Here is a 27,059-nt window from a genome sequence, read left to right on the forward strand (position 1 = left end):
CCCAGCATTGTCCCCTGCATTGAACCCCGGCATTTTACCCTGGTATTGTACCCCAGCATTGTCCCCTGCATTGTACCCCAGCATTGTCCCCTGGTATTGTCCCCCGGCATTTTACCCTGGTATTGTACCCCAGCATTGTCCCCTGCATTGAACCCCGGCATCGTACCCCAGCATTGTCCCCAGCATTGAACCCCGGCATCGTACCCAGACTGTCCCCTGGTATTGTCCCCGGCATTGTACCCCAGCATTGTCCCCTGGTATTGTCCCCAGCATTGTACCCCAGCATTGTACCCCAGCATTGTACCCCAGCATTGTACCCCAGCAATGTCCCCCGGCATTTTACCCTGGTATTGTCCCCAGCATTGAACCCCGGCATCGTACCCCAGCATTGTACTCAAAAATATACTTTTGTGATCCTTATAAAACCCCGTGCCCCCTGTGTGCAGCCCGGTAGGTCTGTTTGGTATCTTCCTGCTGCCATGGGGGTACCGGGGCAACAGGGCACAGGAAAGCCCTTTATATAACGAGGGTCTTCCGGTTGGAAAGGCTGTGATTGGTTGCCTTGGATCTGAGCGGAGACAAAGCCATAGTCAGACCATGGGGCCATACCCTGCCATGGGGGCCAGTGGGGGCCGCACCCTGCCATGGGGGCAGATATATTGTATATCTGTGTATATTGTATATCTGTGTAGGAACATCACATGACATGTCTACGTCATTGGCCCTCAGACTTGGGACCCCCATTGACTTCTTAGCCCCCTAAACCCCCAAATCCACATTATGCAAAAACTCAGCTATTCCAAAGGTGCCCCATCTATACCTTCCTGTGCAGTTATTGTGGCACCCCAGCATTGTACCCCAGCATTATACCCCAGCATTGTACCCTGGTATTGTCCCTCGCATTGTACCCACACATTGTACCCCAGCATTTAAACCCAACGCATTGTACCCTGGTATTGTCCCCGGCATGGTACCCCAGCATTGTCCCCTGGTATTGTCTCCAGCATTGTACCCCAGCATTGTCCCCGCATTGTACCCCAGCATTGTCCCCGGCATTGTACCCCAGCTTGTCCCCTGGTATTGTCCCCGGCATTGTACCCCAGCATTGTCCCCTGGTATTGTCCCCGGCATTGTACCCCAGCATTGTCCCTGATTTGTCCCCGGCATTGTACCCCAGCATTGTCCACCCTGGTATTGTCCCCGGGCATTGTACCCCAGCATTGTCCCCCGGCATTGTACCCTGGTATTGTACCCCAGCATTGTACCCTGGTATTGTCCCCGGCATTGTACCCCAGCATTGTCCCCCGGCATTGTACCCTGGTATTGTACCCCAGCATTGTCCCCTGGTATTGTCCCCGGCATTGTACCCCAGCATTGTCCCCGGCATTGTACCCTCAGCATTGTCCCCTGGTATTGTCCCAGCATTGTACCCCAGCATTGTCCCCGGCATTGTACCCCAGCATTGTCCCCGGCATTTTACCCTGGTATTGTACCCCGCATTGTCCCCCGGCATTGTACCCATGCATTGTCCCCCGCCATTGTACTTGTACCCCAGCAGTCCCCCCCGCATTGTACCCCCAGCATTGTCCCCTGGTATTGTCCCCCGGCATTTTACCCTGGTATTGTACCCCGGCATTTTACCCTGGTATTGTACCCCAGCATTGTCCCCTGCATTGTACCCCAGCATTGTCCCCTGGCATTGTACCCTGGTATTGTACCCCAGCATTGTCCCCCGGCATTGTACCCTGGTATTGTACCCCAGCATTGTACCCCAGCATTGTACCCCAGCATTGTCCCCTGGTATTGTACCCCAGCATTGTCCCCCGGCATTGTACCCTGGTATTGTACCCCAGCATTGTCCCCTGGTATTGTACCCCAGCATTGTCCCCTGGTATTGCCCCAGCATTGTCCCCTGGTATTGTACCCCAGCATTGTCCCCTGGCTGTACCCTGGTATTGTACCCCAGCATTGTCCCCTGGTATTGTACCCCAGCATTGTCCCCCGGCATTGTACCCTGGTATTGTACCCCAGCATTGTACCCCAGCATTGTCCGCACAGCATTGTCCCCCGGTATTGTACCCCAGCATTGTCCCCGGCATTGTACCCTGGTATTGTACCCCAGCATTGTCCCCTGGTATTGTCCCCAGCATTGTCCCCCAGCATTGTCCCCGGCATTTTACCCTGGTATTGTACCCCTGCATCGTCCCCTGGTATTGTCCCCGGCATTGTACCCCAGCATTGTCCCCCGGCATTGTACCCCAGCATTGTCCCCTGGTATTGTCCCCAGCATTGTACCCCAGCATTGTCCCCCGGCATTGTACCCCAGCATTGTCCCCCGGCATTGTACTTGTAACCCAGCATTGTCCCCCGGCATTGTACCCCAGCATTGTCCCCTGGTATTGTCCCCCGCATTTTACCCTGGTATTGTACCCTGCATTGTCCCCTGCATTGAACCCCGGCATTTTACCCTGGTATTGTACCCCAGCATTGTCCCCTGCATTGTACCCCAGCATTGTCCCCTGGTATTGTCCCCCGGCATTTTACCCTGGTATTGTACCCCAGCATTGTCCCCTGCATTGAACCCCGGCATCGTACCCCAGCATTGTCCCCAGCATTGAACCCCGGCATCGTACCCCAGCATTGTCCCCCGGCATTGTACCCCAGCATTGTCCCCTGGTATTGTCCCCGGCATTGTACCCCAGCATTGTCCCCTGGTATTGTCCCCAGCATTGTACCCCAGCAATGTCCCCCGGCATTTTACCCTGGTATTGTCCCCAGCATTGAACCCCGGCATCGTACCCCAGCATTGTACTCAAAAATATACTTTTGTGATCCTTATAAAACCCCGTGCCCCCTGTGTGCAGCCCGGTAGGTCTGTTTGGTATCTTCCTGCTGCCATGGGGGTACCGGGGCAACAGGGCACAGGAAAGCCCTTTATATAACGAGGGTCTTCCGGTTGGAAAGGCTGTGATTGGTTGCCTTGGATCTGAGCGGAGACAAAGCCATAGTCAGACCATGGGGCCATACCCTGCCATGGGGGCCAGTGGGGGCCGCACCCTGCCATGGGGGCCAGTGGGGGCCGCACCCTGCCATGGGGGGCCGCACCCTGCCGTGGGGGCCAGTGGGGGCCGCACCCTGCCATGGGGGCCAGTGGGGGCTGCACCCTGCCATGGGGGCCAGTGGGGGCCGCACCCTGCCATGGGGGCCAGTGGGGGCCGCACCCTGCCATGGGGGCCAGTGGGGGCCGCACCCTGCCATGGGGGGCCGCACCCTGCCGTGGGGGCCAGTGGGGGCCGCACCCTGCCATGGGGGCCAGTGGGGGCTGCACCCTGCCATGGGGGCCAGTGGGGGCCGCACCCTGCCATGGGGGCCAGTGGGGGCCGCACCCTGCCATGGGGGCCAGTGGGGGCTGTACCCTGCCATGGGGGCCAGTGGGGGCCACACCCTACCATGGGGGCCAGTGGGGGCCAGTGGGGGCCGCACCCTGCCATGGGGGCCAGTGGGGGCCGCACCCTGCCATGGGGGCCAGTGGGGGCCGCACCCTGCCATGGGGGCCAGTGGGGGCCGTACCCTGCCATGGGGGCCAGTGGGGGCTGCACCCTGCCATGGGGGCCAGTGGGGGCCCTATATCTGTTGGTTTGGGCCCACCTGGGTCCCTGCTTGGTGCTGAGCTGGAACCCAGAGGTGCATCTGATTAATATCAATATAATCCCCCCCTACAGTATCCCGGGCTGTATAAAGCCCCCAGAGGGGGGGGCCCGCAGCCTGAATCTATAGATGGGGGGGTGAGGGGACAAGATACAGAAGGTTAATTGGCCTGATATATTTAGGTGCAGTTATCGAGCAATTTATCCTTCTCTCTGTCCTTCTCTATATCCGTCTGTTCCGCCTTCCCCTCTGCCCATTCCTGCTCTTTATCTAATGATCTGTCTCTCCGTCTGTGACTTCTATTCATCTATCTGTGTCTGCTTTCTGCCCCAGCTTTCTGTCTGTCTATCCGTGATTTATCTGCAGTCTCTTATCTATAATTATTCTTTGTCTTCTTATCTCTCCATAGAATTCTATCTACCTGTCTGTCTATCTATCTATCTATCTATCTATCTATCTAATTCTATGTCTTCTATCTATCTATCTATCTACTTGTCTATCATCTATCTATCTATCTATCTATCTATCTATCTATCTATCTACTTGTCTATCATCTATCTATCTATCTATCTATCTATCTATCTATCTGTATCTCTTCTTTCAATCTATCTATATCTATCTAATTGTATGTCTTCTATCTATCTATACATCTACTTGTCTATCTATCTATCCGTGATTTGTCTGCAGTCTGTTATCTATCCGCTCATAATTATTCGTTGTCTTCTTATCTCTCCATAGCATTCTATCTACCTGTCTATCTATCTACCTGTCTATCTATCTATCTATCTATCTATCTATCTACCTGTCTATCTATCTATCATCTATCTATCTATCTATCTACCTGTCTATCTATCTATCTATCTGTATCTCTTCTTTCTATCTATCTATCTATCTATCTATCTACCTGTCTATCTATCTATCTATCTATCTATCTACCTGTCTATCTATCTATCTATCTATCTGTATCTCTTCTTTCTATCTATCTATCTATCTATCTATCTATCTATCTCGCTATCTATCTCGCTATCTATCTATCCATCAACTATCTATCTATCTATCTATCTATCTATCAGTTTATCTGCAGACTGGGGGCCACCTCCCCCCATGGGTTGTGTATGAGTCCATGTACCTGCGTTGTGCCTGCACTGTGCGTCTGTTTGTTTATCTCGGCTCAGTGCATATTAATGGGAAGCCCATTAGGCTCCTGTTTATCTGCCCCCCCCCCCAGGCAGTTGTGAAGGGAATAATTGTGCAACACTAATGTGCGCCTGTCCCTGCTGGAACCATCAGCGCCGCCGGTAATAAATCAGCCCCCCCCCCAGCATGCACTGGGAATGGGATTGGGGGGGGGCAGCGAAACTCTGGGGAAATAAAGTCTCATTAACGTCACGTCAATGTGCGGCACACACCGGGCCGGCGCCAATAAATCCATTGCTCTGACACCGTATAAATAATGCCCCCCCCCTCAATCCTTACCCTGTCACCCCCTTCCGCTCCCCCCGCCCAGATTTATTGTACAGTCTTTGCCCCCCGGGGAAATCTTCCTAAAGGGACATTTCTGTGATAAATTTCATTCAGGGGCTGCTAATAACAACCCCCAGGCCCAGAGCCCAGTGCCCCCCCCCCCGCCCAGAAATAATATTAATGCATTAGCCTGTTGGGCAGGATTCTCATTGGCTGCCCTGTCGCTTCTTATTTATTGGCTCAGGGCTGTTAGCAGCCAGCGCTGGTCCAACCCTCTATCAGCCGGCGCTGGTCCAACCCTCTATCAGCCGGCGCTGGTCCAACCCTCTATCAGCCAGCGCTGGTCCAACCCTCTATCAGCCGGCGCTGGTCCAACCCTCTATCAGCCGGTGCTGGTACCAAATCCAACCCTCTATCAGCCGGCGCTGGTCCAACCCTCTATCAGCCGGCGCTGGTCCAACCCTCTATCAGCCGGCGCTGGTCCAACCCTCTATCAGCCGGCGCTGGTCCAACCCTCTATCAGCCCAGCCGCTGGTCCAACCCTCTATCAGCCGGCGCTGGTCCAACCCTCTATCAGCCCGGCGCTGGTCCAACCCTCTATCAGCCGGCGCTGGTCCAACCCTCTATCAGCCGGCGCTGGTCCAACCCTCTATCAGCCGGCGCTGGTCCAACCCTCTATCAGCCGGCGCTGGTCCAACCCTCTATCAGCCGGCGCTGGTCCAACCCTCTATCAGCCGGTGCTGGTACCAAATCCAACCCTCTATCAGCCGGTGCTGGTACCAAGTCCAACCCTGTATCAGCCAGCGTTGGTACCAAGTCCAACCCTCTATCAGCCAGCGCTGGTACCAAGTCCAACCCTCTATCAGCCAGCGCTGGTACCAAGTCCAACCCTCTATCAGCCAGCGCTGGTACCAAATCCAACCCTGTATCAGCCGGCACTGGTACCAAGTCCAACCCTCTATCAGCCGGCGCTGGTACCAAATCCAACCCTGTATCAGCCGGCACTGGTACCAAGTCCAACGCCTCTATCAGCCGGCGCTGGTACCAATCCACCCTGTATCAGCCGGCACTGGTACCAAGTCCAACCCTCTATCAGCCGGCGCTGGTACCAAATCCAACCCTGTATCAGCCGGCACTGGTACCAAGTCCAACCCTCTATCAGCCAGCGCTGGTACCAAGTCCAACCCTCTATCAGGCAGCACTGGTACCAAGTCCAACCCTCTATCAGCCAGCGCTGGTACCAAGTCCAACCCTCTATCAGCCAGCGCTGGTACCAAGTCCAACCCTCTATCAGGCAGTGCTGGTACCAAGTCCAACCCTCTATCAGCCGGCGCTGGTACCAAGTCCAACCCTCTATCAGGCAGTGCTGGTACCAAGTCCAACCCTCTATCAGGCAGTGCTGGTACCAAGTCCAACCCTCTATCAGGCAGTGCTGGTACCAAGTCCAACCCTCTATCAGGCAGCGCTGGTACCAAGTCCAACCCTCTATCAGCCAGCGCTGGTACCAAGTCCAACCCTCTATCAGCCAGCGCTGGTACCAAGTCCAACCCTCTATCAGGCAGCACTGGTACCAAGTCCAACCCTCTATCAGCCAGTGCTGGTACCAAGTCCAACCCTCTATCAGCCGGCGCTGGTACCAAGTCCAACCCTCTATCAGGCAGTGCTGGTACCAAGTCCAACCCTCTATCAGGCAGTGCTGGTACCAAGTCCAACCCTCTATCAGCCGGTGCTGGTCCAACCCTCTATCAGCCGGTGCTGGTACCAAGTCCAACCCTCTATCAGGCAGTGCTGGTACCAAGTCCAACCCTGTATCAGCCGGCGCTGGTACCAAGTCCAACCCTGTATCAGCCGGCGCTGGTACCAAGTCCAACCCTCTATCAGCCGGCGCTGGTACCAAGTCCAACCCTCTATCAGCCGGCGCTGGTACCAAGTCCAACCCTCTATCAGCCGGCGCTGGTACCAAGTCCAACCCTGTATCAGCCGGTGCTGGTACCAAGTCCAACCCTGTATCAGCCAGCGCTGGTACCAAGTCCAACCCTGTATCAGCCGGCACTGGTACCAATTCCAACCCTGTATCAGCCAACGCTGGTACCAAGTCCAACCCTGTATCAGCCAACGCTGGTACCAAGTCCAACCCTCTATCAGCCGGCGCTGGTACCAAGTCCAACCCTCTATCAGCTGGCGCTGGTACCAAGTCCACCCCTGATATCCAGGCACTATTAATCCTTTTTCCGCCTGTGCTGTTATTAAGGCCATTCCTATATCTCCCTATGACTTTATCAACCTGTGCTACTATTCAGGCCAATACATTATGTGCCTCGATGAAGACAAATCCAGTTATCAGCCTCCGGCAGCGTTCGGGTCGACCCGTTATCAGCCTGTGCTGCAATTACAGCCAATCCTTTATCTACTCGGGCTGAAATCAATGTAATTCCTTTATCAGTCTGCGCTACTATCTCAGCCAATCTATATTTATCTTCTTTGTGAAGCTGCATCTGCCGCTCATTCTAATACTCGGATCATTTTCCAGCCTCCGATCCAAAGTTGGATCATTGTACGTGTTCTGCCGGCTGTATGTCTGGTAATTATAAAGCTGTCACCAGCGAGAGGGATAAACAGGCAGCGAGATGGGCTCCGAGCCACATTCCCCCATTCCCTCCGGCATCTCTCTGTACGGGCTATGGGCAAACCTAGGGGGCTGTTCCTGCTGAATTGTGCTTAGTACAGGGGAATCCCTATGTGCCATAGTTTTATGGTATCTCTCTGTACAGGCTATGGGCAAACTTAGGGGGCTGTTCCTGCTGAATTGTGCTTAGTACAGGGGAATCCCTATGTGGCATAGTTTTATGGTATCTCTCTGTACAGGCTATGGGCAAACCTAGGGGGCTGTTCCTGCTGAATTGTGCTTAGTACAGGGGAATCCCTATGTGCCATAGTTTTATGGTATCTCTCTGTACAGGCTATGGGCAAACTTAGGGGGCTGTTCCTGCTGAATTGTGCTTAGTACAGGGGAATCCCTATGTGCCATAGTTTTATGGTATCTCTCTGTACAGGCTATGGGCAAACTTAGGGGGCTGTTCCTGCTGAATTGTGCTTAGTACAGGGGAATCCCTATGTGCCATAGTTTTATGGTATCTCTCTGTACAGGCTATGGCAAACCCTAGGGGCTGTTCCTGCTGAATTGTGCTTAGTACAGGGGAATCCCTATGTGCCATAGAATCCCCATAGTTTTATGGTATCTCTCTGTACAGGCTATGGGCAAACTTAGGGGGCTGTTCCTGCTGAAATTGTGCTTAGTACAGGGAATCCTATGTGCGCATAGTTTTATGGTATCTCTCTGTACAGGCTATGGCAAACTTAGGGGGCTGTTCCTGCTGAATTGTGCTTAGTACAGGGGAAATCCTATGTGCCATAGTTTTATGGTAATCGCTCCTGTACAGGCTATGGGGCAAACTTAGGGGGCTGTTCCTGCTGAATTGTGCTTAGTACAGGGAAATCCCTATGTGCGCATAGTTTTATGGTATCTCTCTGTACAGGGCTTGGGCAAACTTAGGGGGCTGTTCCTGCTGAATTGTGCTTAGTACAGGGAATCCCTATGTGCGCATAGTTTTATGGTATCTCTCTGTACAGGCTATGGCAAAACTTAGGGGGCTGTTCCTGCTGAATTGTGCTTAGTAAACAGGGGAATCCCTATGTGCCTAGTTTATGGTATCTCTCTGTACAGGCTATGGGCAAACTTAGGGGGCTGTTCCTGCTGAATTGTGCTTAGTACAGGGGAATCCCTATGTGCCATAGTTTTATGGTATCTCTCTGTACAGGCTATGAGCAAACTTAGGGGGCTGTTCCTGCTGAATTGTGCTTAGTACAGGGGAATCCCTATGTGCCATAAGTTTTATAATATCTCTCTGTACAGGCTATGGGCAAACTTAGGGGCTGTTCCTGCTGAATTGTGCTTAGTACAGGGGAATCCCTATGTGCCATAGTTTTATGGTATCTCTCTGTACAGGCTAATGAGCAAACTTAGGGGGCTGTTCCTGCTGATTGTGCTTAGTACAGGGGAATCCCTATGTGCCATAGTTTTTATGGTATCTCTCTGTACAGGCTATGGGCAAACTTAGGGGGCTGTTCCTGCTGAATGTGCTTAGTAGCAGGGGAATCCCTATGTGCCATAGTTTTATAATATCTCTCTGTACAGGCTATGGGCAAACTTAGGGGGCTGTTCCTGCCTGAATTGTGCTTAGTACAGGGGGAATCCCTATGTGCCATAGTTTTATGGTATCTCTCTGTACAGGCTATGAGCAAACTTAGGGGGCTGTTCCTGCTGAATTGTGCTTAGTACAGGGGAATCCCTATGTGCCAATAGTTTTATGGTATCTCTCTGTACAGGCTATGGGCAAACTTAGGGGGCTGTTTCCTGCTGAATTGTGCTTAGTACAGGGGAATCCCTATGTGCATAGTTTTATGGTATCTCTCTGTACAGGCTATGAGCAAACTTAGGGGGCTGTTCCTGCTGAATTGTGCTTAGTACAGGGGAATCCCTATGTGCATAGTTTTATGGTATCTCTCTGTACAGGCTATGGGCAAACTTAGGGGGCTGTTCCTGCTGAATTGTGCTTAGTACAGGGGAATCCCTATGCCATAGTTTTATAATATCCTCTGTACAGGCTATGGGCAAACTTAGGGGGCTGTTTCTGCTGAATTGTGCTTAGTACAGGGGAATCCCTATTGCCATAGTTTTATGGTATCTCTCTGTACAGGCTATGGGCAAACTTAGGGGGCTGTTCCTGCTGAATTGTGCTTAGTACAGGGGAATCCCTATGTGCCATAGTTTTATGGTATCTCTCTGTACAGGCTATGAGCAAACTTAGGGGGCTGTTCCTGCTGAATTGTGCTTAGTACAGGGGAATCCCTATGTGCCATAGTTTTATGGTATCTCTCTGTACAGGCTATGAGCAAACTTAGGGGGCTGTTCCTGCTGAATTGTGCTTAGTACAGGGGAATACATAACATACAGAACCCTCCTGGTTCTTTGCAAGGGAATTAAAACATAACACAAGGTCATTGGGGGGGGGGGGGGGGTATATAAGGAGGGCAGTTGCCCTTGACTTGAGGATTAGGATGAGGCATAACAGAAATTACGAGCAGAGCCAATGACAAGGGGCAATAATTCTAGTTGTCAGATACAAAGGGAATCCTAAAGATCCTTAAATCTGGTTGATTATTTGGGTTTGGGGTTACAGAATGTCGGGGGTCATAAAGGACAGAGGCTGTTCCCTTGGCCCCCATAGAAGTGACTGAATAACCAATGAAGGCCCTGGATGCCTGTTGACCTTGAACCAATCACAGACCTGTGTCCCGCCCTTCTCTTTCCCTGCAGAGATCGAGTGCCTGGTCCAGATCCCGCCTCCGGAACATTATTGGGATCCAGTCTTTGGCATCTGCGTCTTCCTCTTCTCGTTCGTGATCCCCGTGCTCATCATCACCATCTGCTACAGCCTGATGATCCGACGCCTGAAGAAGGTGCGGGTCCTCTCCGGCTCCAAAGAGAAGGACCGGAACCTGCGCAGGATCACCCGCCTGGTTCTGGTGGTGGTTGCCGTGTTCGTTATCTGTTGGACCCCCATCCAGATCTTCGTCTTGGTGCAGAGTCTGGGGGCCAAGCCCGACAGTGACATCAAGGTGGCCGTCCTTCACTTCTGCATTGCCCTCGGCTACGTCAACAGCAGCCTCAACCCCGTTCTCTACGCTTTCCTGGACGAGAACTTCAAGGCCTGCTTCAAGAAGTTCTGCTTCCCCTCCGCCTTCCGGCCCGAGCTGCAGATGTCCAACCGCATGTGTAGCATCGCCAAGGATGTGGCCTACGCTTGCAAGAACTCCGACGGGCCGAATAATCCGGCATGACTAGGCATGGAACTGCCCATGATGGGGACAGATATAGACCAAGGGGTCAGTAGTCCGACGGCAGAACTGACGCAAATTACAGCCTTGTGACCCAGATGATGGAGGTGTCGGCCATGACACCTCCTCCTTGGATCCAAGCAAAATTGAAGGAAGCTGCCAGTGAGCTCCAGTTCCTACATTAACAGTGGTGCCCACCTTACACAGGGCGGACTGGTGGGAATGTTCGACACCTCAACGCTGCTTTACAGATCCCAGTTGTGCTGCATATTTTCCGTAATGGCTGGCCAAGTTACCCTTCATCTTGAGATACTTGGTCTTGACCTTCAGTTTTAATGTATATTAAGGTTCAAGTTACCCTTCATCTTGAGATACTTGGTCTTGACCTTCAGTTTTAATGTATATTAAGGTTTAAGTTACCCTTCATCTTGAGATACTTGGTCTTGACCTTCAGTTTTAATCAATATTAAGGTTCAGGTTACTCTTTAGCTTGAGATACTTGGTCTTGACCTTCAGTTTTAATGTATATTAAGGTTTAAGTTACCCTTCATCTTGAGATACTTGGTCTTGACCTTCAGTTTTAATCAATATTAAGGTTCAGGTTACTCTTTAGCTTGAGATACTTGGTCTTGACCTTCAGTTTTAATGTATATTGAGGTTCAGGTTACCCTTGATCTTGTGGTCTAGACCTTCAGTTTTAATGTATATTAAAGTTCAAGTTACCCTTCATCTTGAGATACTTGGTCTAGACCTTCACTTTTAATGTATATTAAGGTTCAGGTTACCCTTCATCTTGAGATATTTGGTCTAGACCTTCAATTTTAATCATATTAAGGTTCAAGTTACCCTTGATCTTGAGATACTTGGTCTAGACTTTCAGTTTTAATGTATATTAAGGTCCAAGTTACCCTTGATCTTGAGATATTTGGTCTAGACCTTCACTTTTAATGTATATTAAGGTTCAGGTTACCCTTCATCTTGAGATATTTGGTCTAGACCTTCAATTTTAATCATATTAAGGTTCAAGTTACCCTTGATCTTGAGATACTTGGTCTAGACCTTCAGTTTTAATGTATAGTAAGGTCCAAGTTACCCTTGATCTTGAGATACTTGGTCTCGACCTTCAGTTTTAATGTATTTTCAGGTTCAAAACCTGTACTGAAATCCCGATTTTTTTTAGAGACTTTTGTTCCATTTGCCCCAAAAGGAACAAGACTGGGTGAATTCACTTGCGTCACCCCCAAACGTCTATTTAGCTTCTGCTGTACATAAGATTGGCGTGTAGCCCTATCTACACACACATATATATATATTTATATGACCTACACGCGCACATTATTCACCGGCTAGGCTTTTCTAGGTTCCACAATGAGCTACAAACCTACACCATAAGCTCCGCCTACCTGATCCATAGCTGCTAGACGGTTGATTGCTCATGAGTCAGAAAGCTTCACATGGAACATATTGGGGGGTTCTTCTAGTTCTAGAAGCAAAATCTCTACAAATGGTCCAGTTTTCCTCCATCCAACCAAGCTTTGAAGGCCACCTCACCCTACTATTGCATGGCTGCTGTTACCTACACAACCTGCCCAGGCCTAATCTGTAGGCTAATTACACTCGAGGCGCTAACGAGCAAGGACAGAGGAGAAGTTGCAATGACTTATGGGTGAGGGATTGTAGCATGACCGTTGCCCGTCCAATCAACGTGGGTGTTTCCCTGGGAAGGGGAACGCCGAGCCTTCAAGCCTTGTCACTTTGTAGCCTATTTGTGTGTATATTATTCCCATGTATCAGATATATTGTATATTTATAGACGTAAATACATTTATTCACTCGCACATCTGTTGTGAAGCCTCAAACAAAAGACCTTCCTTGGCCGGAGATCCGCTAAGCTTGGCTCCGGGAATTTGGGTCGGAAAATGTTGAAGCCAAAGGCAAAGACGTTACTTGGGTGACTGGGCCACCATGGGACACCCTAATACAGGAATGGCCAACTGGGTGGCTCTGAATGACAATACCCTCAGCGAAGGGTGAAAGTTATAGTTCATCTGGTGGCGAGATCCAACCAACCGTGGCAATGAGCTGCCAGAGACTGACTAAGGACCCTGGAGAACAAAGGTTGGTTGAGTCCATGAATAAAACCACCAGGACCTTCTCGTAGGATCTATGGTGAGACTTGGCAACACGAGAAGCCAAACTGGGAGGTGCACTTACCCCCTCGGTTATATAAATGCCCGTCAGTGTGAGGCCAACACATCACTACCTTCAGCAGCACCCAGTGCGGACATGTCTGTGTGTGGCACCCCTGGCACTGCCCGCTGCCTCTGTCTCACCGGGTACAATGCTGCATTAAAGGGCAGATTCCTCATATCTTGGCCATGGAAAGTGTGTAAATGGTTGTGTGCAGCTTACACTGTGTAAGTGTGTAGGTGTTGGGAGAGTGTGTGTGTGTGAGTGTTGGGGTGGGTAAGAGACTGAGTAGAGTTGCTAAGGGTACAGGAGTGAGTAGCGATGCTGTTGGGGTGGGTAAGAGAGTGAGTAGAGTTGCTAAGGGTACAGGTGTGAGTAGCGATGCTGTTGGGGTGGGTAAGAGAGTGAGTAGAGCTGCTAAGGGTACAGGAGTGAGTAGCGATGCTGTTGGGGTGGGTAAGAGACTGAGTAGAGTTGCTAAGGGTTCAGGTGGGAGTAGCGACGCTGTTGTGGTGGGTAAGAGAGTGAGTAGAGCTGCTAAGGGTACAGGTGTGAGTAGAGTTGCTGTTGGGGTGGGTAAGAGAGTGAGTAGAGTTGCTGTTGGGGTGAGTAAGAGAGTGACTAGAGCTGCTAAGGGTACAGGAGTGAGTAGCGATGCTGTTGGGGTGAGTAAGAGAATGAGTAGAGCTGCTAAGGGTACAGGTGTGAGTAGCGATGCTATTGGGGTGGGTAAGAGAATGAGTAGAGCTGCTAAGGGTACAGGTGTGAGTAGCGATGCTGTTGGGGTGGGTAAGAGAATGAGTAGAGCTGCTAAGGGTACAGGTGTGAGTAGCGATGCTGTTGGGGTGGGTAAGAGAGTGAGTAGAGCTGCTAAGGGTACAGGAGTGAGTAGCGATGCTGTTGGGGTGGGTAAGAGAGTGAGTAGAGCTGCTAAGGGTACAGGTGTGAGTAGCGATGCTGTTGGGGTGGGTAAGAGAGTGAGTAGAGCTGCTAAGGGTACAGGAGTGAGTAGCGATGCTGTTGGGGTGGGTAAGAGAGTGAGTAGAGCTGCTAAGGGTACAGGAGTGAGTAGCGATGCTGTTGGGGTGGGTAAGAGAGTGAGTAGAGCTGCTAAGGGTACAGGAGTGAGTAGTGATGCTGTTGAGTAAGAGAGTGAGTAGAGTTGCTAAGGGTACAGGAGTGAGTAGTGATGCTGTTGAGTAAGAGAGTGAGTAGAGCTGCTAAGGGTACAGGAGTGAGTAGCGATGCTGTTGAGTAAGAGAGTGAGTAGAGTTGCTAAGGGTACAGGAGTGAGTAGCGATGCTGTTGAGTAAGAGAGTGAGTTGAGCTGGTGAGGGTACAGGTGTGAGTAGCGATGCTGTTGAGTAAGAGAGTGAGTAGAGCTGCTAAGGGTACAGGTGTGAGTAGCGATGCTGTTGAGTAAGAGAGTGAGTAGAGCTGCTAAGGGTACAGGTGTGAGTAGCGATGCTGTTGAGTAAGAGAGTGAGTAGAGCTGCTAAGGGTACAGGTGTGAGTAGTGATGCTGTTGAGTAAGAGAGTGAGTAGAGCTGGTGAGGAGACAGGAAGTGAGTGTGAGTGACAAAGGAACAGAGAGTGTGAGTGTGGGACGGAGTGCCTTATTGTATCTCTATTTGCTCACCGCTTAGCTGCTCGGTGTTGTTACTTTGTAGTAATCTGTGCTGAATGTGAATGCCGCTCCCTATCAGACTGTAAGCTCCTCTGGGGCAGCCTGGGATACGATTGGTCCCGCCCTACAGCTCTGTGGCCTATCGGCAGCTTGTATTATTGTACTGTGACTGTGATTCGCTGCTTTGCCCCCAAGGAATGATCTCTTGCACCTCTGCTCTGTGGCGCCCCCTTTGGGCGGTTCCATTTGCACAAAACTCTCTTATGTTTCTCTCTTGTGATCTTGTTTAATTGCCCAAACGATCATTAATTGCCTAATGAATTCCCTGTGGAAAGTGTATGAAGTCACAAATCGAGTCTTTATTTCTTTAATGAACCCAAATCCCCATGTTCCCTAGGCCCCTCCCAGTGGGCGGGGCAATTGACAGGCATCGTTGCTATGCAGAGAAACAGGGGGGAAATGAAGCTCCAGCCATTGGCAGAGATAAGATTTCCTGTAATTAAGCCGCATAATAATATTCTCCCCTCAGATATGAACCCAGTAATGAGATGGTGAGATACAGGGCCCGGGGCCCCCGGGGGGGGGGTAATATTACCTGTTACCCAGAGAGAGGGAATGGGAAGAACAAAGGTTTGGAACTGAATTTATGGCAATTGGAAAGGTGGGGGTGGGGGTGAATTAGGAGGTGGGCGGGACTCTGATGGAGGGCCAAGTGGTATTGGGCCCCAAGGCAATACTGCCGGCACCCCACCTACTCACCCCATATTGCATGTACCCACCCTCTGCTCATTCTGCACCCCCCAACTCAACAAGCAACTCAACCCCCTACTGCCATTTGGGTTGCACAGCCTCCATTTCCTAGCAACCCATTGACTCTAGACTTGACTCCCCTTGTGCCACCCCCCAAGGTACATACCTATTCTATCTACCCCCTACCTGCCACCCTGGGTGGGACTAGAGGCCTCTCATGGGATTTTATAGGGGGAGGAACAGGGATGATGGGAGTCAAGCAGTGGGTGGGACTAGAGGCCTCTCATGGGATTTTATAGGGGGAGGAACAGGGATGATGGGAGTCAAGCAGTGGGTGGGGCTAGAGGCCTCTCATGGGATTTTATAGGGGTAGGAACAGGGATGATGGGAATCAAGCAGTGGGTGGGGCTAGAGGTCTCTCATGGGATTTTATAGGGTGAGGAACAGGGATGATGGGAGTCAAGCAGTGGGTGGGACTAGAGGCCTCTCATGGGAGTTTATAGGGGGAGGAACAGGGATGATGGGAGTCAAGCAGTGGGTGGGACTAGAGGCCTCTCATGGGAGTTTATAGGGGGAGGAACAGGGATGATGGGAATCAAGCAGTGGGTGGGACTAGAGGCCTCTCATGGGAGTTTATAGGGGGAGGAACAGGGATGATGGGAGTCAAGCAGTGGGTGGGACTAGAGGCCTCTCATGGGATTTTATAGGGGGAGGAACAGGGATGATGGGAGTCAAGCAGTGGGTGGGACTAGAGGTCTCTCATGGGAGTTTATAGGGGGAGGAACAGGGATGATGGGAGTCAAGCAGTGGGTGGGACTAGAGGCCTCTCATGGGAGTTTATAGGGGGAGGAACAGGGATGATGGGAGTCAAGCAGTGGGTGGGACTAGAGGCCTCTCATGGGAGTTTATAGGGGGAGGAACAGGGATGATGGGAATCAAGCAGTGGGTGGGACTAGAGGCCTCTCATGGGAGTTTATAGGGGGAGGAACAGGGATGATGGGAATCAAGCAGTGGGTGGGACTAGAGGCCTCTCATGGGAGTTTATAGGGGGAGGAACAGGGATGATGGGAGTCAAGCAGTGGGTGGGACTAGAGGCCTCTCATGGGATTTTATAGGGGGAGGAACAGGGATGATGGGAGTCAAGCAGTGGGTGGGACTAGAGGCCTCTCATGGGAGTTTATAGGGGGAGGAACAGGGATGATGGGAATCAAGCAGTGGGTGGGACTAGAGGCCTCTCATGGGAGTTTATAGGGGGAGGAACAGGGATGATGGGAGTCAAGCAGTGGGTGGGACTAGAGGCCTCTCATGGGATTTTATAGGGGGAGGAACAGGGATGATGGGAGTCAAGCAGTGGGTGGGACTAGAGGCCTCTCATGGGAGTTTATAGGGGGAGGAACAGGGATGATGGGAATCAAGCAGTGGGTGGGGCTAGAGGCCTCTCATGGGATTTTATAGGGGGAGGAACAGGGATGATGGGAGTCAAGCAGTGGGTGGGGCTAGAGGCCTCTCATGGGATTTTATAGGGGGAGGAACAGGGATGATGGGAGTCAAGCAGTGGGTGGGACTAGAGGCCTCTCATGGGAGTTTATAGGGGGAGGAACAGGGATGATGGGAATCAAGCAGTGGGTGGGGCTAGAAGTCACAATGGCAGCTTACAGGGGGCTATAGGCCCAGACTAGAATATTGTGATTATGGGGGGGCCCTAGCAGTGCAGGATATAAGGACATTTCATTGGTTGCTCAGGGGGAGACGGGGGCAAATACTGTTGGAAAAAAACATGTAAAAAATGCAATTTACACAAAATGTACATTTAATTTTTAATTAGTTTAATTGTGTCCTTTAGTGCTAATGGGGTCACTGGGTTCCCTTCTCTGCATGAAGTCATTGAGCCTCAGAAGTGTCGCTCTCACAGCCAATCACAGCGAGCGCTAATCCTATTGGCCGACAATCAGTTCTATCAAATGCAATCAGGGACGTTTGACTGAATCTTAATATCTTCCTATGGAAATTACTCTCTGCCTGGGGGTCATTTACACCGGGGGGGGGGGGGGGCAAGTGCAAGATCAGTAAGGATGCAGTAGCGCCCCCCAGTGCTCATTTATCATCAATTGAGCCCCCAGAGTTTGTTGCTCTCAGGGTTGAGTGTTGGACTGGGGTGCTGTACTGTCTAAGGGAAACACTATGGCACCCCCTACCCATATGTATAAATACAAAAATACAGAGAAGGAATGTTCTGGGCACACAATAAGCTGTACCCTCATACTGTACTGTCTAAGGGAAACACTATGGCACCCCCTACCCATATGTATAAATACAAATATACAGAGAGGGAATGTTCTGGGCACACAATAAGCTGTACCCCCATACTGTACTGTCTAAGGGAAACACTATGGCACCCCCTACCCATATGTATAAATACAAATATACAGAGAGGGAATGTTCTGGGCACACAATAAGCTGTACCCCCATACTGTACTGTCTAAGGGAAACACTATGGCACCTCCTACCCATATGTATAAATACAAATATACAGAGAGGGAATGTTCTGGGCACACAATAAGCTGTACCCCCATACTGTACTGTCTAAGGGAAACACTATGGCACCTCCTACCCATATGTATAAATACAAATATACAGAGAGGGAATGTTCTGGGCACACAATAAGCTGTACCCCCATACTGTACTGTCTAAGGGAAACACTATGGCACCTCCTACCCATATGTATAAATACAAATATACAGAGAAGGAATGTTCTGGGCACACAATAAGCTGTACCCCCATACTGTACTGTCTAAGGGAAACACTATGGCACCCCCTACCCATATGTATAAATACAAATATACAGAGAAGGAATGTTCTGGGCACACAATAAGCTGTACCCTCATACTGTACTGTCTAAGGGAAACACTATGGCACCCCCTACCCATATGTATAAATACAAATATACAGAGAAGGAATGTTCTGGGCACACAATAAGCTGTACCCCCATACTGTACTGTCTAAGGGAAACACTATGGCACCCCCTACCCATATGTATAAATACAAATATACAGAGAAGGAATGTTCTGGGCACACAATAAGCTGTACCCCCATACTGTACTGTCTAAGGGAAACACTATGGCACCCCCTACCCATATGTATAAATACAAATATACAGAGGAGGAATGTTCTGGGCACACAATAAGCTGTACCCCCATACTGTACTGTCTAAGGGAAACACTATCACCCCCTACCCATATGTATAAATACAAATATACAGAGGAGGAATGTTCTGGGCACACAATAAGCTGTACCCCCATACTGTACTGTCTAAGGGAAACACTATGGCACCCCCTACCCATATGTATAAATACAAATATACAGAGAAGGAATGTTCTGGGCACACAATAAGCTGTACCCTCATACTGTACTGTCTAAGGGAAACACTATGGCACCCCCTACCCATATGTATAAATACAAATATACAGAGAAGGAATGTTCTGGGCACACAATAAGCTGTACCCCCATACTGTACTGTCTAAGGGAAACACTATGGCACCTCCTACCCATATGTATAAATACAAATATACAGAGAAGGAATGTTCTGGGCACACAATAAGCTGTACCCCCATACTGTACTGCCTAAGGGAAACACTATGGCACCTCCTACCCATATGTATAAATACAAATATACAGAGAGGGAATGTTCTGGGCACACAATAAGCTGTACCCCCATACTGTACTGTCTAAGGGAAACACTATGGCACCCCCTACCCATATGTATAAATACAAATATACAGAGAAGGAATGCTCTGGGCACACAATAAGCTGTACCCCCATACTGTACTGTCTAAGGGAAACACTATGGCACCTCCTACCCATATGTATAAATACAAATATACAGAGAAGGAATGTTCTGGGCACACAATAAGCTGTACCCCCATACTGTACTGTCTAAGGGAAACACTATGGCACCTCCTACCCATATGTATAAATACAAATATACAGAGAGGGAATGTTCTGGGCACACAATAAGCTGTACCCCCATACTGTACTGTCTAAGGGAAACACTATGGCACCCCCTACCCATATGTATAAATACAAATATACAGAGAAGGAATGCTCTGGGCACACAATAAGCTGTACCCCCATACTGTACTGTCTAAGGGAAACACTATGGCACCTCCTACCCATATGTATAAATACAAATATACAGAGAAGGAATGTTCTGGGCACACAATAAGCTGTACCCCCATACTGTACTGTCTAAGGGAAACACTATGGCACCCCCTACCCATATGTATAAATACAAATATACAGAGAAGGAATGTTCTGGGCACACAATAAGCTGTACCCCCATACTGTACTGTCTAAGGGAAACACTATGGCACCCCCTACCCATATGTATAAATACAAATATACAGAGAAGGAATGCTCTGGGCACACAGCCATAAACTCATACTTTACTTATACAAAAATATATATAGAAAAAGGTCTGATTACAAAAAGGCCAATAATGAAGGATAAACGTTATATATAACTAGAGGTTATATTGTATTTCATTATCCCCCCGAGAGGCCACAAAGGCCAATAATAGACTCCGGCCTCACTTTGAGGTTATGTCTCTGCATAATTAATAACCGACCCGCCCGATCCTCCCAGAATCTTTCTGTTGTAGAAATGGGTTTGACATTATCAGAACAGAAATATAAACATTTAGTTGTTATTTTTAATTAGACCAAAGCTGCAGCCCCTAAGGCTGATCGTTTAATTATTGGGCAATTGTACAGTCTGTGGGTAATTAGTGAGTCTCTCTCTCTGTACAAGGGCAGGAACCAGATGAGCAAACTTAGGGGGCTGTTCCTGCTGAATTGGGCTTAGTACAGGGGAATCCCTATGTGCCATAGTGTTATGGTATCTCTCTGTACAGGCTATGGGCAAACTTATGGGGCTGTTCCTGCTGAATTGTGCTTAGTACAGGGGAATCCCTATGTGCCATAGTTTTATGGTATCTCTCTGTACAGGCTATGGGCAAACTTAGGGGGCTGTTCCTGCTGAATTGTGCTTAGTACAGGGGAATCCCTATGTGCCATAGTTTTATGGTATCTCTCTGTACAGGCTATGGGCAAACTTAGGGGGCTGTTCCTGCTGAATTGTGCTTAGTACAGGGGAATCCCTATGTGCCATAGTTTTATGGTATCTCTCTGTACAGGCTATGGGCAAACTTAGGGGGCTGTTCCTGCTGAATTGTGCTTAGTACAGGGGAATCCCTATGTGCCATAGTTTTATGGTATCTCTCTGTACAGGCTATGGGCAAACTTAGGGGGCTGTTCCTGCTGAATTGTGCTTAGTACAGGGGAATCCCTATGTGCCATAGTTTTATGGTATCTCTCTGTACAGGCTATACATTAGAATGGAATTATTCCCTCAGGCTGCTGGAAAGGAATAAGTATTCCAACCCACACATCAGTGACAGCCGTCAGTCAAAGCATTTATGCCTCGTACAATGAGCAAACACTCCGATCAGATACGGAATTCTGCCTCCTGTCCCCGGAATACTGATTGTAACGACTGCTAAATGTTCCGTATCTTCTCCCATACAATTCATTCATTATCCCCTCCAACTGCTGTCAGCCCCCCCCCCACTGTCACAGTGTAACCCCCATATCATATATGCACATAATGTAACTGTATAATATATAGGCACAGATATACCCCCCATCTTTCCCCCCCCCCGTCACAGTGTAACCCCCATATCATATATGCACATAATGTAACTGTATAATATATAGGCACAGATATACCCCCCATCTTTCCCCCAGCCCCCCCCCCACTGTCACAGTGTAACCCCCATATCATATATGCACATAATGTAACTGTATAATATATAGGCACAGATATACCCCCCATCTTTCCCCCCCCCCCGTCACAGTGTAACCCCCATATCATATATGCACATAATGTAACTGTATAATATATAGGCACAGATATACCCCCCATCTTTCCCCCCCCCCCCACTGTCACAGTGTAACCCCCATATCATATATGCACATAATGTAACTGTATAATATATAGGCACAGATATACCCCCCATCTTTCCCCCCCCCCCCACTGTCACAGTGTAACCCCCATATCATATATGCACATAATGTAACTGTATAATATATAGGCACAGATATACCCCCCATCTTTCCCCCAGCCCCCCCCCCCACTGTCACAGTGTAACCCCCATATCATATATGCACATAATGTAACTGTATAATATATAGGCACAGATATACCCCCCATCTTTCCCCCCCCCCGTCACAGTGTCACAGTGTAACCCCCATATCATATATGCACATAATGTAACTGTATAATATATAGGCACAGATACCCCCCATCTTTCCCCCAGCCCCCCCCCCACTGTCACAGTGTAACCCCCATATCATATATGCACATAATGTAACTGTATAATATATAGGCACAGATATACCCCCCATCTTTCCCCCAGCCCCCCCCCCCCCACTGTCACAGTGTAACCCCCATATCATATATGCACATAATGTAACTGTATAATATATAGGCACAGATATACCCTCCATCTTTCCCCCAGCCCCCCCCCCCCCACTGTCACAGTGTAACCCCCATATCATATATGCACATAATGTAACTGTATAATATATAGGCACAGATATACCCCCCATCTTTCCCCCCCCCCCCGTCACAGTGTCACAGTGTAACCCCCATATCATATATGCACATAATGTAACTGTATAATATATAGGCACAGATACCCCCCATCTTTCCCCCAGCCCCCCCCCCACTGTCACAGTGTAACCCCCATATCATATATGCACATAATGTAACTGTATAATATATAGGCACAGATATACCCCCCATCTTTCCCCCAGCCCCCCCCCCACTGTCACAGTGTAACCCCCATATCATATATGCACATAATGTAACTGTATAATATATAGGCACAGATATACCCCCCATCTTTCCCCCCCCCGTCACAGTGTAACCCCCATATCATATATGCACATAATGTAACTGTATAATATATAGGCACAGATATACCCCCCCATCTTTCCCCCAGCCCCCCCCCCCCACTGTCACAGTGTAACCCCCATATCATATATGCACATAATGTAACTGTATAATATATAGGCACAGATATACCCCCCATCTTTCCCCCCCCCCCCACTGTCACAGTGTAACCCCCATATCATATATGCACATAATGTAACTGTATAATATATAGGCACAGATACCCCCCATCTTTCCCCCAGCCCCCCCCCCACTGTCACAGTGTAACCCCCATATCATATATGCACATAATGTAACTGTATAATATATAGGCACAGATATACCCCCCATCTTTCCCCCAGCCCCCCCCCCCCCACTGTCACAGTGTAACCCCCATATCATATATGCACATAATGTAACTGTATAATATATAGGCACAGATATACCCCCCATCTTTCCCCCAGCCCCCCCCCACTGTCACAGTGTAACCCCATATCATATATGCACATAATGTAACTGTATAATATATAGGCACAGATATACCCCCCATCTTTCCCCCAGCCCCCCCACTGTCACAGTGTAACCCCCATATCATATATGCACATAATGTAACTGTATAATATATAGGCACAGATAAACCCCCATCTTTCCCCCAGCCCCCCCCCCACTGTCACAGTGTAACCCCCATATCATATATGCACATAATGTAACTGTATAATATATAGGCACAGATATACCCCCCATCTTTCCCCCAGCCCCCCCACTGTCACAGTGTAACCCCCATATCATATATGCACATAATGTAACTGTATAATATATAGGCACAGATATACCCCCATCTTTCCCCAGCCCCCCCCCACTGTCACAGTGTAACCCCCATATCATATATGCACATAATGTAACTGTATAATATATAGGCACAGATATACCCCCCATCTTTCCCCCAGCCCCCCCCCCCCCCCCACTGTCACAGTGTAACCCCCATATCATATATGCACATAATGTAACTGTATAATATATAGGCACAGATATACCCCCCATCTTTCCCCCAGCCCCCCACTGTCACAGTGTAACCCCCATATCATATATGCACATAATGTAACTGTATAATATATAGGCACAGATATACCCCCCATCTTTCCCCCAGCCCCCCACTGTCACAGTGTAACCCCCATATCATATATGCACATAATGTAACTGTATAATATATAGGCACAGATATACCCCCATCTTTCCCCCAGCCCCCCCACTGTCACAGTGTAACCCCCATATCATATATGCACATAATGTAACTGTATAATATATAGGCACAGATATACCCCCCATCTTTTCCCCAGCCCCCCCCCCACGGTCACAGTGTAACCCCCATATCATATATGCACATAATGTAACTGTATAATATATAGGCACAGATATACCCCCCATCTTTCCCCCAGTCCCCCCCACTGTCACAGTGTAACCCCCATATCATATATGCACATAATGTAACTGTATAATATATAGGCACAGATATACCCCCCATCTTTCCCCCCCCCCCCCACTGTCACAGTGTAACCCCCATATCATATATGCACATAATGTAACTGTATAATATATAGGCACAGATATACCCCCATCTTTCCCCCAGCCCCCCCCCACTGTCACAGTGTAACCCCCATATCATATATGCACATAATGTAACTGTATAATATATAGGCACAGATATACCCCCCATCTTTCCCCCAGCCCCCCCCCCCCACTGTCACAGTGTAACCCCCATATCATATATGCACATAATGTAACTGTATAATATATAGGCACAGATATACCCCCCATCTTTCCCCCAGCCCCCCCCCCCACTGTCACAGTGTAACCCCCATATCATATATGCACATAATGTAACTGTATAATATATAGGCACAGATATACCCCCCATCTTTCCCCCAGCCCCCCCCCCCCCCACTGTCACAGTGTAACCCCCATATCATATATGCACATAATGTAACTATATAATATATAGGCACAGATATACCCCCCATCTTTCCCCCCCCCCCCCCCACTGTCACAGTGTAACCCCCATATCATATATGCACATAATGTAACTGTATAATATATAGGCACAGATATACCCCCCATCTTTCCCCCAGCCCCCCCCCCCCACTGTCACAGTGTAACCCCCATATCATATATGCACATAATGTAACTGTATAATATATAGGCACAGATATACCCCCCATCTTTCCCCCAGCCCCCCCCCCCACTGTCACAGTGTAACCCCCATATCATATATGCACATAGTGTAACTGTATAATATATAGGCACAGATATACCCCCATCTTTCCCCCAGCCCCCCCCCCCCCACTGTCACAGTGTAACCCCCATATCATATATGCACATAATGTAACTGTATAATATATAGGCACAGATATACCCCCCATCTTTCCCCCCCCCCACTGTCACAGTGTAACCCCCATATCATATATGCACATAATGTAACTGTATAATATATAGGCACAGATATACCCCCCATCTTTCCCCCAGCCCCCCCCCCACTGTCACAGTGTAACCCCCATATCATATATGCACATAATGTAACTGTATAATATATAGGCACAGATATACCCCCCCATCTCCCCCCCCCCCACTGTCACAGTGTAACCCCCATATCATATATGCACATAATGTAACTGTATAATATATAGGCACAGATATACCCCCCATCTTTCCCCCCCCCCACTGTCACAGTGTAACCCCCATATCATATATGCACATAATGTAACTGTATAATATATAGGCACAGATATACCCCCCATCTTTCCCCCCCCCCCCCACTGTCACAGTGTAACCCCCATATCATATATGCACATAATGTAACTGTATAATATATAGGCACAGATATACCCCCCATCTTTCCCCCAGCCCCCCCCCCCACTGTCACAGTGTAACCCCCATATCATATATGCACATAATGTAACTGTATAATATATAGGCACAGATATACCCCCATCTTTCCCCCAGCCCCCCCCCCCCACTGTCACAGTGTAACCCCCATATCATATATGCACATAATGTAACTGTATAATATATAGGCACAGATATACCCCCCATCTTTCCCCCAGCCCCCCCCACTGTCACAGTGTAACCCCCATATCATATATGCACATAATGTAACTGTATAATATATAGGCACAGATATACCCCCCATCTTTCCCCCAGCCCCCCCCCCCCACTGTCACAGTGTAACCCCCATACAGAGTGTTATTCCCGGGGGGCTCGGCTGTGGCAGTTACAGAGCTGCGAGGGTTAATGTTCTCCTTTCATTGCATCATATTTACCGGCAGAGGGTTTATGGGGGACATGACTGGATTAATAAGTAGATCCCATGGATCCCACCCAAGCGCTCACCCAATGTCCCTGCAGAGGGCGCCGTTGTGTCGCCGGCCCCTCCCCTCTGTACTGAGCCAAACCCTCATGTTATAAACCTGCATTAAAGGACAACTCCCGGCCCCCTAAGCTACATTACTACTCCCGGCCCCCTAAGCTACATTACTACTCCCGGCCCCCTAAGCTACATTACTACTCCCGGCCCCCTAAGCTACATTACAACTCCCGTCCCCCTAAGCTACATTACTACTCCCGGCCCCCTAAGCTACATTACAACTCCTGTCCCCCTAAGCTACATTACAACTCCTGTCCCCCTAAGCTACATTACTACTCCCGGCCCCCTAAGCTACATTACTACTCCCGGCCCCCTAAGCTACATTACAACTCCTGTCCCCCTAAGCTACATTACAACTCCTGTCCCCCTAAGCTACATTACAACTCCCGGCCCCCTAAGCTACATTACTACTCCTGTCCCCCTAAGCTACATTACTACTCCCGGCCCCCTAAGCTGCATTACTACTCCTGTCCCCCTAAGCTGCATTACAACTCCCGGCCCCCTAAGCTACATTACTACTCCTGTCCCCCTAAGCTACATTACAACTCCCGGCCCCCTAAGCTACATTACTACTCCTGTCCCCCTAAGCTACATTACTACTTCCGGCCCCCTAAGCTACATTACTACTCCCGGCCCCCCTAAGCTACATTACAACTCCCGGCCCCCTAAGCTACATTACTACTCCCGGCCCCCTAAGCTACATTACTACTTCCGGCCCCCTAAGCTGCATTACTACTCCCGGCCCCCTAAGCTGCATTACTACTCCCGGCCCCCTAAGCTGCATTACTACTCCCGGCCCCCTAAGCTACATTACTACTCCCGGCCCCCTAAGCTGCATTACAACTCCCGTCCCCTTAAGCTACATTACTACTCCCGGCCCCCTAAGCTACATTACTACTCCCGGCCCCCTAAGCTACATTACTACTCCCGGCCCCCTAAGCTACATTACAACTCCCGGCCCCCTAAGCTGCATTACTACTCCCGGCCCCCTAAGCTACATTACTACTCCCGGCCCCCTAAGCTACATTACAACTCCCGGCCCCCTAAGCTACATTACAACTCCCGGCCCCCCTA

At 49.4% G+C, this 27,059-nt stretch overlaps 1 protein-coding gene across 1 annotated transcript in view; it reads left to right on the forward strand.

Moving 5' to 3' along the window:
• The window catches only part of oprl1 (opioid related nociceptin receptor 1), a 40,447-nt gene extending 25,273 nt beyond the window's left edge, over window positions 1-15,174 (forward strand). The window contains exon 4 of the mRNA XM_031894694.1: window positions 10,490-15,174. Within this exon, the coding sequence (XP_031750554.1) occupies window positions 10,490-11,013 (524 nt within the window). The 3' untranslated portion in view covers window positions 11,014-15,174. The remainder of the gene's footprint in view (window positions 1-10,489) is intronic.
• The last annotated feature ends 11,885 nt before the right edge of the window (window positions 15,175-27,059 follow it).

This window comes from Xenopus tropicalis, chromosome 10 (genome assembly GCF_000004195.4).
Source record: "Xenopus tropicalis strain Nigerian chromosome 10, UCB_Xtro_10.0, whole genome shotgun sequence".
NCBI classification, from domain to species: domain Eukaryota; kingdom Metazoa; phylum Chordata; class Amphibia; order Anura; family Pipidae; genus Xenopus; species Xenopus tropicalis.